Below are 16609 nucleotides of genomic sequence, written 5' to 3' on the forward strand. Positions count from 1 at the left end.
AGCAACAACAATGATCCGGTGTTCTCATCCTATCCAATTCGGCAGCAACAGTCTTATCCATTCAGCAGATTATATTAGATTATCTTGTTATTCTTATATTATTAAGTTAGTAGATTAGATTATCTTATCTTATTAGATTAGGATTAAGAGAGACTTATCTTATTAGATTAGGATTAAGAGAGATTATCTTACTAGATTAGGATTAAGAGAGACTTATCTTATCAGTCTTATCTTATCAAGATAGAGTTGGAGGTCTCCCTATTTAGCAAGGAGTCTCCCTAAGAGCAGGATTCTTGTAATCTCCTATTTAAGGAGCCACTATTATTGAATAAGGGCATCCAAAATTTCAGTCAAAGAGAAGAGTAAAGGAGAGTTAGGGTGATCTCTTGGATAAATCACCCCTTAGGTCGCCATGATAGGGTCAGCACGCAAAGGGAGGGGCAAGGGGAAACTAGAGGTTTCTCCCCGTGGACCGACCCGTGACGAGATCCTATGCCCGGGCCCATAACAGTATCCCGATATGTCTCTTAAAATTGTCTTTCCGGTACACCTTGTGTTTCTGATATTTTGAACCTTGGTGAAGAATTGATTAAGCTCATTTAAGAAATCCTTAGAAAGGATGAATTCTCTGGTTGGGTTAATGATATGAATCTAGTGCTCATCCTGAAGAAGCATGTGAATCAGCAACAGATTTTAGGTCCATTGGATTGTGCAACGTGATTTATAAGATCATTGCAAAGATCACAACTGATGAAACTAGAAATGTTTTCCATCCATTTTAGTAATAACACTCATCACCATCATCATAAGTTACTAGCAATGCATTTGAGGTTGCAACTAATGTTTATGAAGGAATAATACCTAGAGGGCCCTTTTTTGTTGAACGCTCAAGAAGCAAGAAGAGTTTGTATTAGAAAAGATAAAAGCAATGTCAGTTCATGGAAGCCAACATATTTATGTCATGCGGGTAAAACAAAATTTATCAAACCTACTCTTACAGCTCTATCAGTTTACCACAGGGCACAATAAGAATGCCTAAGCCCATCTGTGAAGCTATTAACAACCATACCAGGACTTTTGGAGGGGTTTCACTCATGGTAGAAGGCATATTTAATTGAAGGAATTGTTGAATTTCTACAAGTCTAAGGGTTAGTCATAGTGACTAGTAGAGTTCAATCCGTTCTATATTATTCCTGGTGTACCACTCCTTTATCAAGGTCCTGGACCATATGATACTTCTGTGGTTTTACAAACATTGTGTGGTTTGAAACCCAATGATGATTCCATGTTGCCCATTATGCTCTAGCAAAGGATTAGTAGTGAGAAACTAAGAAGGTAAATAAATAGATTTCAACAAAGGATGAATTTTATGAGTTTATCTAAATATTCACCTCTAGAAGTTAAGGCCTTAGCTTTCAAAGAGGGTATTCAGCCATTGCATTCAGAAATACTGGAGCTATTCTTAAGTATGCACAAATAATTACTTTTCTCTTGGTAGAGATAATGGTGAAACCCCTTGGAGAATTTCTTCCATCATCTTGGATTTCAAAAAAAACTTCTTTAGAGTGCTTCTTACATTAGAAATTTAGAATATATCACAAAAACATTAATAAGACTATATGGGCAGAACGGAATGGGAGGATCTTCAATGAAAAGAGTAGGTCCAAGATGGAGATCATTGGCACTATACAAATAAAAGTTGCACATTGGGTGATTGGGAACCTTCCAAACATTTTCATTGAAGGATATATTGTGAACTTGGAAGGAAGTGGTACAATCAGTTCAAGAAAAGGAAAGAATAGCCATCAAGGAAAGAACTTTGATGGAAGCTTTTGGGAAATCAAGGACTGAATTAGGTCTGTTTCAAGATTCAGAAGGTAAGGTGCTAGCATTATACTTGGGCCCCTTAGAGCAAGGTGGCTCTCATTGACAGCAGAATTGTTGGCATTACTTAATGGATTAAAATTTGCAAAGCATTTTGGGTTCTAGCTGTTGGAAATGGAAGGGGACTCCCAGATGGTTATCTCTTGGACAAAATGCAATAATCAAATCCCATGGATCTATAGACACAATCTTAGGGAAATTGAAAGCTTAACCAGGGGGCTAATCATTATTTTTAAATGAGTGAGAAGAACATCAAATGGGATGGCAGATCCTTTAGCTAACAAGGGGCTAATAGGCAACAGATGTTATGGGAAAAAATGTAACCTTTGGTATCTTGGGGATGTGTAATATTGCTACATTGATGTATTCTTGGGGGTGGGTAATAGTCCCACATTGAAGTAATCTTCAATCTGAACCTCAATAAAATCAACCTTTACTGATCCAAAAAAACAAATGATAATAATATTGCTGCCTATGATCTTGCTAAATAAGTGGTCAATAATAGTATTTGTCACTCCTAAGATAACAAAATTCCTCCTTGTCTTGACCATATTATAAATATTGAAAGGTGTATATGTCAAGTTTTCCATGAGTTAGTGCTCATTTGTGATAAGAAAAGTTCTATTGTATAAAAATGTATTTTTTTTTTTATATTGGTACCATGAAAGCATTATAGGGCTGTAAATATTCCTTACTTGGGCTTTAAATGTTGCACCTTGAGATTACTTTATGCATAGGCCATAAATCTTGTAAATAGAGTGCAAAGTTTATGGCCTACAGTAGTGCTTTCATGGTATCAGTACTACAAAAACATGTTTCTATACCATAGAATGTTCAGTATGTAAATACTTACGGTTTTTACACCTTTTGAGGTTTTCTTTTGCATTAAGAAATTTCTACTTGAAGGATCATTAGAAATACAATTATTTTTATTTGTCATAATTTATTTCTTAAAGAATTACAATTTACAGGCATTTTTATATGATGAATGATTCTTCAAATAAAAGCATAATCCTTTTAAAGTTACGATTAGAGCACATCCCTTAGCATATAAATTTGAACAAACATGATTACAATACAAAGAAAGGTCTTATAGCATATGATTACCAATTCTTCTCATATTCTTATAAAGTTCTTTAAGCCCAATATATAACTTATTGTCTGTATTGAAAAAATAAGCTTGTCAATCATAGAGTGTGACTACATCTACATATGATTGTATTAACTTACCATACCATCAATTGAAAATGGCGCCTAGTAGAATTTTTAAGATTCAATGCCTAATTCAAATTTCCAATACTTACCAAGTTTTGCCATGGGACTGGAACAAATCATCTAAGGTTTCTATTTTATTCACATTAATTGAATTTAAATTGAAGTATGCTTACTCTTCATATTAAATTTCAAATACATTCACTTGTTTTTCTCAAAGGACTTGAGCATATAATCTTTGGAAACCATATCCCACAGTCAGTGTAGTTAGCCAGTATATGCATTCTCCTAAAACCACTCACCTTCTTGTAGTTGAGAGGATCCTTGCTTACCTGAAGAGATGTCCAGGTAGAGGCATACTCTTCAAAAATAATGGTCACATGAAGATAAAAGTCTACATAGATGCTGATTGAGTGGGGTGTGTTGATGGCAAGTCTACTTCTGGGTATTGTGCCTTTGTAGGAGGCAACCTTGTCTCTTGGTGGAGTAAGAAACAAGATGTTGTGGCACGTTCCAGTGCTGAAGCAGAATACAGATCTATGGCACATGGTGTGGCTGAAGTATTATGATTGAGGTCCTTGTTTGAGAACTGGGAATTGCTTATGAGAAACCTTTGATGCTATATTTGATAATCAGACTGCTATTAACATTGCCCACAATCCAGTACAAAATGACAGAACTAAATATATTGAGGTGGATTGACACTTTATCAGAGAGAGAGTTGTTTCTCAAGAAGTGTGTCTTCCATATATTGCCTCTGATATGCAGCTTGCTGATCTCTTCACAAGGTAACAAAAGCTAAGTTGGAAACAGATTTACGCGAGTTGGGAATGATAAATATATGTTCCCAACTTGAGGGGGGAGTGTAGAGATGTATAGCAATAATTAATGTTGTTTTATTGTTGTTATTTTATTTATTGTGCTCCCACTGTTAGACAGTGTATGCCCTTAGCTCCAATCAGCATGATGTACATTATGACATTTATTGTAAATGAATAAAGTACATATTTGATTCATATTATTATGGTGTGTTTCTGTGTAATACCCTTAAACTGGACGTATATGAGAATCGTGTTAGTTTAGAATTTTCACAGTCGTTGGATAGATCTGGGGAGATTTATCTTGCCAAGGCTGACACTGATGTACCACCAAGTTGGTTGGTGTGGCTTGTCTCAGCTGCCAGGGTGAGACCTGAGGTACATGCAGTGTGGGTTTTCTTGAAACCCTGAACCGGACCAAAATTCCAGTATTGCCCTGGAACTTGGAGATAGATGGGCAAAACTGGAATGTTACACCTGACCCCTAGACTCGATTATGATATTGCACTAGGTGTCAGATTGGGTTGTCTTTGGCATGCCAATTAGTGAGATCCTTATAGGGGGTCAAAACCTAGGTATGTTGGGACAGTCCAAAAATTCATCTGAGTGGGTGATCATAGTGACAGGATCAACCCCTTTGTTGGACAAAGTGAATGATCAGGGATGCACCCAATTTGAGAATGAATAATTACATTAAAAGATTGTCTTTATGTACCCAATTTGAGAAGAAATTTAATTTCTATTTCAAAACTGTGTGCGGATGGTTATTCTGTTCTCTTTAGTAATGTGATTACTATTAAAAGGAATAACAAATTCCTTGCATATGGAGAACTTGAGAATGGTCTCTATGTTCTCCATCCTTCTCTGAAAACAAATATAACCAAAACTACATCGGATAATAATCTCAAGAAAAGAACCCGTGATACAGTTAATCCCACATGCTTGTGGCATTACCGAGTTGGCCACATTAACATAGATCGTATCACAAGGTTGGTAAAGAATGGTCATTTGAATTTTCTAACTGTAGAAGATCTTCCAACCTATGAACTTTGCCTTCAAGGTAAGATGACGAAACGGCCATTTAACGGTAAGCCTGAAAGATCAACAGGCACACTTGACCTTATACATACTGATGTATGTGGTCCCCTGAATGTTAAGACACGTAACCAGCACGTTTATTTTATAACATTCACCGATGATCACTCTCGGTATGGTTACGTGTACCTAATGAGACACAAATCTGAATCCTTTAAAAAGTTCAGAGAGTTCAGGCAAGAGGTCGAGAAACAGTTGGGGAGACACATTAAGGCCCTTTGATCAGATCGAGGAGGCGAATATCTCTCTGACGAATTCAGGGACTACTTAAAAGAAAATGGGATAGTATCACAACTAGCTCCTCCTGCTACACCACAATTAAACGATGTGTCAGAAAGGAGGAACCAGACTTTATTGGATGTGGTCCGATCACTTCTCGTACACTCGGAATTACCCACATCCTTTTGGGGTTACGCATTAGAGATTGCAATATACGTGCTGAACCGGGATCCAACCAAATCCGTTCCGAAGACTCCCTATGAGCTTTGGACCAGTAAGAAACCAAGTATGAGACACTTGAAGATTTGGGGTTGTCCGACACAAATTGGAATCTAAAACCAGTCGTTGTCTATTTGTAGGTTACCCAAAAGGCTCTGTAGGGTATTTATTCTATGACCCAAGAGAGCAGAAGGTGTTTTGTAGTCGAAATGCCCATTTCTTGGAGGAAGATTACATCCTGAACAATCATCGTCAGGAAGTTGTTCTTGATGAGGAGAGCTCAAGAGTAGTGGGAGATGTTCCACAAGCTCCAGTTAATAACCAACCTAGGAGATCTACCCGGGAATCCAGGCTTCCAGTTCTTTACGGCTATGACCAAGAAAGTTACTTGGTAGAAGCCACGAGCAGTGAGGAGGATCCCGTGACTTATACGGAAGCTATGTTGGACATAGATTCCTTGAAGTGGGTAGATGCCATGAGAGCTGAGATGGACTCAATGGAGACCAATGGAGTATGGACTCTAGTAGATCTGCCCCTTGGGGTAAAAGCAATTGGTTGCAAATGGATCTATAAGAGGAAGAAGGGCCTCGATGGTAAGGTTGAGACCTACAAGGCTCGTCTTGTGGCGAAAGGGTACACTCAGAAAGAAGGAATCGATTATGAGGAAACCTTTTCGCCTGTTGAGACCTACTATGGTTTCAAAATGTTTGCAAAGGGTTTTAATTCTCGGGATCCATGTGAGTAGAGTGTAGCACTGCACCTTGCAGTCGAGGGAGAGATCCTCTCTTGTCGGGCAGTGTTTGATCATTATGGGCTAAGAGGTTAAGTGTAAGACCATTGAGGGTTATACTTGATGGGTTAATCTTGCATCTACCCATAGTCCTTGGACTTTCATAAGATGGCTAGACCCAAGGACCATTTAGTGTAAATGTTGGGCCCATTAAGAGCCCATGGTGATGGACTCAGGGGTTCACTGCATTCAGCAGTGAATTTGGCCAGGCCTTGTAACAGAGGCTAGGCTGAACCCATGTGGCTGATGTGTAGATCAATGATAGGGTCCCACGCCATACAAAGAGAGTCAAGCTAGCCAGCATTAAAGAGGAAGTGATCCTGAAAGCTTAATGGGCCTAAAAGCCCATTTCGAACCAGGGTTAATTAGATTAATTAAATAGAGGCGGATCTGGGATTTGGATCAGTAAATAAGATAAGGGATTATCCTTATCCACTTAAAGAGTCCAGATCCAAAAAAAGATTTGGATCAAAGGAACTCCTAATTTGATTAGGAAGGTTGATCTTTATCTGCAGATAAGATATGGGATTATCCTTATCACTTAAAGAGTCTAAATCCAAATAAAAGATTTGGATCAGGAAACTCCTAATGAGATTAGGAAATTGTCTCTTTAAGGCTATAAATAAGAGAGCAGGGCGAACCTTCAAAAAGACTCACTGAATACAGAGAGAAGACAACACAGTTAGACTGATCTTGCCTTCTGCTCTTTTTCTTTTTGCTCTTGCCGCCCTACCCTGTTCGATTTCTAGTTCTTGGATTGGATCAAGATTCGATCTTGATATTGTTTCTTGCCAGAAGAAACAATTTAGAAGTTGTGCTCACTGTCCCATTCGATTCTTGCTGAAGAATCTCTAGTTCTTGGTGAAGAACTACCTGCTGATCCTGCCTCATCCTAAGTTGTGTCATCTTTAGTGGAGGGAGGATTTGGTACTCTCTTTGGGTATGAAACCTATGTTGGGAGGAGCATTCTTGCGTGGATTCCATATCAGGTATATCCCTCCCTTAATTTGGTTTCAGATTTAGTCCAGTTTGGTTACAAGAACGAACCTTGAAAATGCAGTTTTCTAAATTGGGAATAGGATTCCTGGATGGGAGTAAAGAAATTTTTTGAAATTTCACCCAACCATCCTGCAGGGTTCGGCCATCCATATGATGGATCTGCCATCCCTTCACCCACTACTGCTGTTAGTTAGTTCACTTTACATTTGTTGTTAGGCTGTTGTTAGCAATGTTAGTTTTTTAGTTATTTGCTTATGTAAGTAGTAGGGGCTTTAATGTAATTGCCATCTTATTTTTTGATGTTATTGTAAATAAATGAGTGGGGCGGCGGCTAAGGCCAATCACTCTTCTCTCATCTTTCTCTTCTCTTTCCTTTCTTCCTTTTCTTCTTCTTCTTCTCTTCTCTAGTATTTTTTTCTTTTAATTTGCATCAAGAATTGGACTGATTACAGTCCAGATTTGCCTACTGTTTTCTGTAATTAGACATAATAAAGAATATATAATGATTTAGATTTGCATCATTTTACTGATAGATGTTCATGCAAAAATATAAAAAAAGGGGTAAAATATGTACACATGGATCACTTTAGTGGATCACTACATTCAGAGACGTAACTAAGCAAGCTTGTTGTTATCTTTATTCATCATACAAATACAGAAAACTCATGCACATTGAAAGAAACAGGGAAAAACTAATAGAAAAGATCAAATAAAAACATTTCTTTTATCAATTAACAAATTAATAGATAAAAAGAAAGAATTTTTCATTTATAGGGAGTTGAGTGAGACAGAGGCTATTACAATGACTTAAGGAGTTGATTCATTTTCTGAAAGCTTCCTTCTGAGATCCTTGAGAGCATCTACTACTTCAGGACAGAGATTGTGCTTTAGCAATTTGCCTTGTACAGAATATGACCTGCCAATTAACCACATTTGATATTTGGGGAGAAAATGTTTGATGCTGATGATATATTTAATGTTTTATGTTGCTGTTAGCTCGTGCTTGTGCTGTTACTGTCGACAGGGGTATTCCTGTCATTGTAGACTTTTTATTTGTATCTAATATAAATAGTACCTGGGGCGGCAGAACAGATTAGAAAGACTGCACCCCTTTTCCCTATTCTTTTCTCTTCTTCTCGGCTCTCTTCTTCTCTTCTCTTATTCCTCTTTTTTTTTCTTCTTTTCTGGTTTCTTTTTCTTTACAGAACAGGTCTGAACCTCTTCAGTTACAGACAACTTAGTATCAGAACAGTTCTAAAACAGACTAGGGTTTCTCATGTAGGGTAATCCAGCTGACTACACGAGACCTTTTTAGGGCTGGAAGCTTCAGCTTGAATCGCCTAGTTCTTGGAGGTCATTGGAGATTGTAGGAGGTGCCCAAGGTACTGAAATCTTGGAGAAGTTGCCCGGTGACCAGGAAAAATCAGAGAAAAACAGGTCAGTTTCTGATTTAGGGCTTAAATCAGTGACTGAGTTTGGCGCCCAGATTTTTCTGGGTATTTTTTTCATGATCCTTTTTGGATTGGCATATCTAAGAACTTGTTTGGAATCCTCTGGTAGGATCGGCTGTCAGTTCTCTGACTTCTCTAGGGCTGAGTTTAAGTTTTCTCTTCAACTGTGCTTCTGGACTGAGCGGTAGGGAGTTTCCTCTTCAGTTTTCACTTCCTTGGGTTCGTGGAGAGGTCTATAAACCTTTTTTATTCTTCTGGGTTCTGCTGGACAGCACTTGAAGGGACAGCTTTTTTGTAAAAAGGAGGATTAATCAGAGCAGGTTCTCCCTTTTCCTGTGATTCTTCATTGATCTTCCAGCATGGAAATTAGTGGAAATGAGTCAAAATCATATGGGGAAGGGCTTGTGGGAGCTGGAAATGCTGCTGACAGCAATACATTTCAGATTAATACAATAAAGTTGATGGAACAAACTATTTGCAATGGGTTCAATCAGCCATGATGACCATTGGAGGAATGGGGCATATGGGGTATGTGATGGGAGACAAGAAGAAACCAACACAAGAGGATCCTTCTCTTGCTAAATGGGTCCAGGAAAATTATCTTGTTATGACTTTGTTATGCAATTCTATGGGCTAAGATAGCAATGGAGATTTGGGACAATATGAAACATATTCTCAGCCCCTAAATGTTGTTAGAGCCTATGAACTGAAAAATGAGGTGAATAATCTTAAATAGGGGGAGAAACCTGTGTCAGTTTATTTCTCCACCCTGAAATCATTATGGCATGAGATTGATCATCTTGAAACAATTGAGTGCGAGAGCCAGAAAGATGTTACCACATTCAGAAAACTGGTTGAAAGAAATAGTGTTTGAATTCCTAGCTGATTTGAACTCTGACTATGACATTGTGAGAAAACAACTTCACTAGAGATTGTCTCTTTATCGTAGGCCTACTCTCTAGAACATAGTGTACGAGGAAGGTTATGTTACAAATTCCATCTATGGAATTAGATTTAGAAGCCATAAAGCCGAAGTCTAGAGGTGATAAGGAGAAGGAAGTGAAGAAGCTAGGAAGGTGAATGGAGTCTACTTGCTTGAACATCCACCTGGGAGGAGTAAAGAAACTAGGAAGGTGAATGGAGTCTACTTGCTTTAACATCTCTGGCATAATCAGTTGGGTCATCTTTCTTTTGGGTCTTTAAAGAGTTTATTTCCTATTTTGTATGAGTCAGTCCAAGTGTCCAATTTGAAGTGTAAGAGTTGTGAATTGGCAAAACATTGTAGATAAACTTATTCACAAAGTAATAAAAGAAGTTTTACTCCTTTCGAAACTATGCACATTGATGTTTGGAGACCTTATCATATTGCTGCTAGGGGAGGGTACAAATACTTTCTGTTGTTTGTTGATGATTACTCTCAGTATTCATGAGTTTACCTTATGAATTCTCGAGATGAAGTTCCCACTTTAACTTGTGCTTTTCATCAAATGGTCTTAACTCATTTTGGGATTAAAATAATCTCAAATCTGATAATGCCAAGGAGTATTTTACAAAACCCTTAGCCTCTTATCTCCTTGAGCATAGAGTTATTCATTAGAGTACTTGTCCTCATAAACCTCAGCAAAATGGAGTTGTTGAGAGGAAAAATAGACACATCCTGGAAGTTGCAAGAAGCATCATGTTGAACTCTAATGTTCCTATACGTTTCTAGGGGAATGCGATTCTCACTGCAATTTATCTAATTAACAGGATTCCTTCATGAGTCTTTGACATGAAAGCTCTTTTTAACTTGTATTCTGATTTCTAACAATGAGCAATTTTCTATTCTTCCCAAAATCTTTAAGTGCACCTATTTTGTCCAAATACTTGGACCTAATTGTTCTAAATTTGATCTTAAGGCTGCAAAGTGTATTTTCTTTGGGTATGCATAAAGTCAAAAGGGGTACTACTATTATGATCCTGTCTCAAGGACCCGGTTTGTATCCATGGATGCTACCTTCTTTGAGGATGTTCCATATTATCCTAGAGTTCCATCTCAGGGTGAGAGTGGCGAGCAGTGTATTTTTGCTCAAGAAGTTCCTTTGCTTATTCTTGTAAATGAAGGGGAGTTGTCAAAAGTGTAAAGAATTGAGGGTGTTTCACAAACGATGGTGGAGGCAAGTTGGCTCTAGTAATGAACAGTCCAGTCCAGTTCCAATCTCTTCTGCGGCACCAAATTCAGGTATTACCTCTTCCTTACCCACTTCTACTACAGAGGACATACCCACTACCTCTACTGAACCTTAGCCTCCCTCAAATGATCTTGACCTCCCCATTGCATTACGCAAGGGAAAGCATCATTGTGCCTCATCTACTGCCCATTGCATCTCCATTTCCTTTCTTATGACCACCTTTCATCATCATATAAGTCTTTTTTTAGCCACCATTGCTGCCATTCCTATTCCTAAAACTGTGCTAGAATTCCTAGCAAGTGCTTGAATGGAAGGAAGCAATGAAGGTTGAGATGGATGCCCTTGTGAAAAATGATACTTGGGATCTTACGGATAAACCAAGGGGAAAGAAACTTGTTGGGGTGTAGATGGGTATTCATAGTAAAGTATAATGCCGATGGTACAATTGAAAGATATAAGGCTAGACCAATTGCTAAGGGATACACACAGACTAATGGTATTGATTACTTAGAAACCTTTGCACCAGTTGCCAAAATGAACACCATCAGAGTTTTGTTGTCCCTTGTTGCTAACTTTTCATGATCATTATTTTAGATGGATGTTAAGAATGCATTTCTAAATGGTGACTTGAAGAAGGAGGTGTATATAGAGTTGCCTCCTAGCTTTTATGATGCAGAGGTAGGTAAGAAAGTCTGTAAGTTGAAGAAAGCTTTGAAACAAACTCCAAGATAATGGTTTGATAGATTCAGACTTGCATTAGAAAAGTTTGGCTACGCTCAACCCCAGTCTGATCACACTCTTTTCATTAAGAAGGAAGGCTCTGTTGTGACTCTTTTAACTGTGTATGCTGATGACATTGTTGTGACAGGGAGTGGTATTGATGAATTCTCTTAAACAATTGCTTAATCAAGAGTTTGAAGTAAATGATCTAGGTGAGCTGAGGTATTTTTTAAGGATTGAAGTGGCAAGGTCCAAGCATGACATTTTTATTTCCCAAAGAAAGTATGTTCTTGATTTCCTATAAGAAACAGGAAAATTGGGAGGTAAACCTGCAAATACTCCCATTGAGCCAAATCATAAGATAACCACAGAAGATGGTGAACCTCTTAAAGATAAGAGTATGTACCAACGGCTTGTGGGAAAGCTTCTTTATCTATGCCTGACTCGCCCTGACATTTCTTATGATGTCAGAGTTGTCAGTCAGTAATATGCACTCTCCCAAGACAACTCATCTCTTTGTTGTCAGTTAGTATATGATTTTCTTGTTCAATCCCTCAACTTAACATGATGCATCTTATAGAAATCCCCAACTCTTTTAGTGAACTTGACATTCAAAGCACAAGCCCCACTCGAGCCTCCAACACTCCCAATCCAAACCACCTATTTGTCTTCTGATTTTTCAAATACCTCCCTTCCCTTATCAACCCCCACTAGCACCACTATCTTTTAATAAAAGAAAACCCATCTTTATAACTTCCCCACTTAACTTAAAGTGGGTCCCACCACTTTCAATGCCTTTTGGAACACTATGGCCATGATATTCGATGTAGCCCAATGAACCGTCCCCAAAAGAACCATTAATTTCTTCAATTCCAAAAACACCCTCATCTTCAACCTCACACCCTTCCTCTTTGAACTGATTGTTTGCGTTCCCTCCATAATCACCAGAGCATTGGTAGTTTGAAAACTATCAGATAATCTCCAAGAGTTTGTTCTAGGATCTACAAATCTGAATCTTCCACAAGCATCCCCCACATCCTTAAAAGTTTGAAAACTCCATGCGTGCAAAGGAAGCCCGATTAGAGTATTCCTCCTTCTAATTATAAGATCTAGAGATCGAAACTTATTTTGTTAATTTGTTCTCTCCTCAAGACATTATTAGCCTCCTCTTTGCTTTTGAGTGTGAATAAGAAAAAGCTAGAATTCAGCTTTCTGACCTGAAAGGGCTTCCATGGACACCATTCAATAGCATCCCACTCTCCGATCTTCTCAACATATGGATCAAAATTGGCAAAGTGACTAACCAGGCTTCTCTCCAAGAGCCTAAGTCGATCTCCAATCTCTCCATCCGGATTCACAATCACCTCCGTCATTGTGACTTAGCTTTTCTAAAATGCTAACTTTCATTAAACAAAATTCATCTTGAGAATTCCTTGAGAATGATTGGTTCATCAATGCTTTGAGAACAATAGTACATAAAAAACAAAATATTATTAGATGAAAAGAAAAGAGTACAAAGGGAGGGTTGATGAGAGATCACCCATAATAATCAAAGCAAAACTAAATGAATCTTTACAATGATCTGTAAATTTTAGGAGAATCAAAACCTGAGTATTGAGAAGTCAAAGAAACAACATGTCCAAAAAAGGGTTTGGCCAAAATTCATATCTGAGATGGATGAGTATAGTAGAAAGAATGAGGTTAGAAATGAAGACATTCATAGAAACCTAGGAGTAGCTCCAATAGGTGATAAAATGAGAGAAAGCACACTTATATGTTTCTGTCATGTGTATAGAAGATCACCTAAAGCATCCATAAGAAAAAGTGTTTGGTAACTAGTTGATGGAGATAGAAAGGCTACAGGCAGTCGAACTAGTAAGAAATGATTTAAGCACTCATAATTCAACAATGGATATGGCATCAATGATGATGTCTCTATGTTCTCTCTTTTACCCCTTTCCAAATTCAGTTCGTTGATTGGAATATAAAAAACCAATTTCCCAAATGGCGTCAATAAAGGAATCCACATATCAGAAATGAAACAGACCTCTGTTCTTGAAGCATCCTCTCAAACTCCTTTTTTGAAGCTTTAATCTACAATAGCATCAAAATGTCAAATTTTCCAAAGATATTTCTCATTGTGCAATAATTACATAATAATGATGAAGGAAAACTGAGATGGAAAACTACTAAAAAGTAAAAATCATAGCTAATAATTATGCAAAACATTTTTTATGTGTTTGACAAAAATAAGTTTGAACAATTATCAGAAAAAAAAAGACAAAAAGAGTTTGAAAAATGGTAATATTGTTAAAATACAGTTGGTATGTCAAACAACCCATACAAATCCTATTTTTTTATTTACTGATATGTAACAAATTGAATGGACATTTTCTTACTTCGTTATTCACTTTAATTTAGAGATTGATTGGCCTTTCTCAATTATTATACCACTATTGATATGTAAAGTCATTGTCATCCTTCGGTTAAATTTTCTAGACAAAACAGAATGGATTTTCTTACACATTTGACCATTTGTCATCCTTTGGTAAAACAATAAGCATTAAGTGGAGGATCTCAGTCATTTACAGAATCCCTTCATCTTGTAGAGACAGGTATAGTGAGGGCTAAAACTGTAACTTTACTTCTTGTTGTACCATTCATTCTCTATTATTTTAGTCTGTACATTACTTGTTGTACTACAAGGATGGAATTGTCCTTTTACCTTTAATTAAAATAAATATTACTTTCTTGGTGTTGTCGATTCATTAGACACACCCCAAATCTGCTGTTTTTCCCATGTTCGAACTGCACTGACAGGGTATTAGAGCAAGTTCGATTCTCTTCGTTTTGATTTCAGCTTTTATTCTCCTATATTCAGCATCAGTTTGGATCCTTCTCCCTTTTTTCAGACTGGTAGATGTTCCTTTCTGGACTGTTCTGATCAAGACATGAAAATCTGTTTTTCCTGAACTGGGATGCTACTCAAGTTAGTATATTGGGGTTTTCTCTCAAGTGGGTGATCTGTTTGCTCTAAAATTCTAGATCTGGTGTCACCCTAGGCTGTTCCTTCAGCCCTAAAAACTTGGTAAAGATTGGATTTATTTTGCTAGGGTTTTGATCCCTTCTCCTTTTTGGACTGTGAACAGAATTTCTGCTGTTTTCAGCCTGTTAGAGGTTGTTTCCTCCTTATTTCTTACAATGGCATCTGAAAGGGGTGATGTTCTTCCTATCAAGTTAGATGGAACCAACTATGCCTTATGGCAGTTCCATTTTCAGTTTTATGTTGAGGGAAAGGGGTTGTGGGTTGTAGAGAACACTGATGTGGACCCCACAGCTGTGGTCCCCACTGTGTTCGTATGGCAGCACAGCATGTATTCTTTGTTAGTTATGTCAGTGTTAGTTGGTAGTTATTTCAGTTTTGTTGTTACAGCTTGTTATTTTAGCTTTATTATTAGTTTATTTGCCATGTAAGCATTAAGGGCAATTCAGCCTTTTTTACAATTAGTAAACATATAAATATTAAGAGTGGGTCGGCAGATTGATTCTATTCGACCCTCCTTTTCTAAAACCCTTCGTGTGCTTCTGCTTTCTCCCTCTTTTCTTCTTTTCCCCATCTGAAATCTTTCTTTTACTTTCGGATTCAAGACTGATTGTAGTCTTGATCGACTACCTGGGTCTATTTCTATGGAACCACCACCATACCTAAAGCAACTGATGCAAAAGGGCTGCAGACCTGGAAGATTAATATTGCCCAGATTGCATCCTGGATCCTTAGTTCAGTCACCATAGATGTTGCTAACTTGCTATCCCTATGAGGGGTCTTTGGACAGACAAAGAGATGTACAAATATCTGGAAAAGGTTAATAAACAGTCTAACAACTCACGACAATATCAGATTGAAACTGAGATATTTTCCTACAGTCAGGGTGAAAAGAAAGATTAGGAGTATTATGTGGGCTTTGTCAATCTTTGGACTGAGTATGAGCTTACTCACATTGGGGAGATGTCCTTTTCTTGCTATATCAAGACACTGAAGGAACATTTAGACAGAAAGAAGTAGTGCATTTCTTTGTCCACCTCCATCCTGAATATGAGGTAATAAGAGCAGACATTCTATGTAGAGACACTGTACCATCTCTTGGTACGAGTGCAAAGAGTTTTATCACGTTGTATCCCATTATAGGAAGAAGACTACCTGTACTTACTGCAAGAAGTTTGGACATATCATCACTGAATGCCCCACAATACCACCTAAAGGAAATTAACCTGGTGAGAAAAGGAATCAACACAAGGCTTATCATATTTCAGTTGAATGATCAAATGATGCTTGTGTTTTGTGCATCTTCTCGTGAATGTCCTAAATTGTTTTCTCCATCTGCTATGTGTGCCTTTGTAAGGTACAATCCTGACCACAAAGGCTTTCTATGTTATGATCCTTTTGTTCGTCATATTTGTATTTCATGAAATGTTGTGCTTTTTAGTATATCTCTCTTTGTTGGAGTTGCTACATTGTTTAGGTCGCCGGAGGTAGGTCTCCAAGTCTCCAGTAGGTCTCTGGAGGTAGGTCGCCAGGTTGGCGGAGGTAGATCTCCAGGTCTCCAGAGGTAGGTCGCCAGGCCTCCTTCATTTTGGCTAATGCAAGTCATCGCCTACATGGCGCCAGGGTGTCATCTAGCTATTTTGAGATGCCATGTGTCATGATGTCAGTGGAGGGCCAAATCTACCCTCATTAGGCACCATTTTTCTTGGCTGCCTCATGAACTACAGAGGGAATGGTGGATGGAACCAGATAAGGAAGAAAAGGTGGACAAGGTGGCAACATCTCCGTTTCCATGGGTGTCTTTGGAGTGTCGGATGAGCTAGAAAAAGAATGAAGCCTGTCCAAAGCAATCGACACCGACAGTTGTGCTGCAAGTGATGATGGCGTGGCATTAGAATTAATGTTGCTCTTTTCCAACGGGTGTGGGTTGGGGAAAGATTGTCATCAATCAAGAAATTGCTCTTTCTGTGGGGAAGGTGGTGGAAAAT

General features: G+C 38.1%; 1 protein-coding gene across 7 annotated transcripts in view; it reads right to left on the bottom strand.

The window, feature by feature from the left end:
* Nucleotides 1-7807: 7807 nt before the first annotated feature.
* Nucleotides 7808-16609, bottom strand: part of LOC104593890 (yacP-like NYN domain protein) — an 87717-nt gene continuing 78915 nt past the window's right edge. For 6 of the 7 annotated variants that reach the window (XM_010253957.3, XM_088887848.1, XM_088887849.1 and 3 more), the window contains 2 exons: nucleotides 13626-13672; nucleotides 7808-8152 (listed from right to left, as the gene is read on the bottom strand). In XM_010253957.3, the coding sequence (XP_010252259.1) occupies nucleotides 8044-8152; nucleotides 13626-13672 (156 nt within the window). In that variant the 3' untranslated portion in view covers nucleotides 7808-8043. Of the gene's footprint in view, nucleotides 8153-13367; nucleotides 13673-16609 lie in introns of those variants that run through there. The other variant, XM_088887846.1, reaches the window with a different exon arrangement.

The sequence above is a fragment of the Nelumbo nucifera genome, chromosome 5 (genome assembly GCF_055504915.1).
Source record: "Nelumbo nucifera cultivar China Antique chromosome 5, China Antique-T2T, whole genome shotgun sequence".
Taxonomy (NCBI): Eukaryota; Viridiplantae; Streptophyta; class Magnoliopsida; order Proteales; family Nelumbonaceae; genus Nelumbo; species Nelumbo nucifera.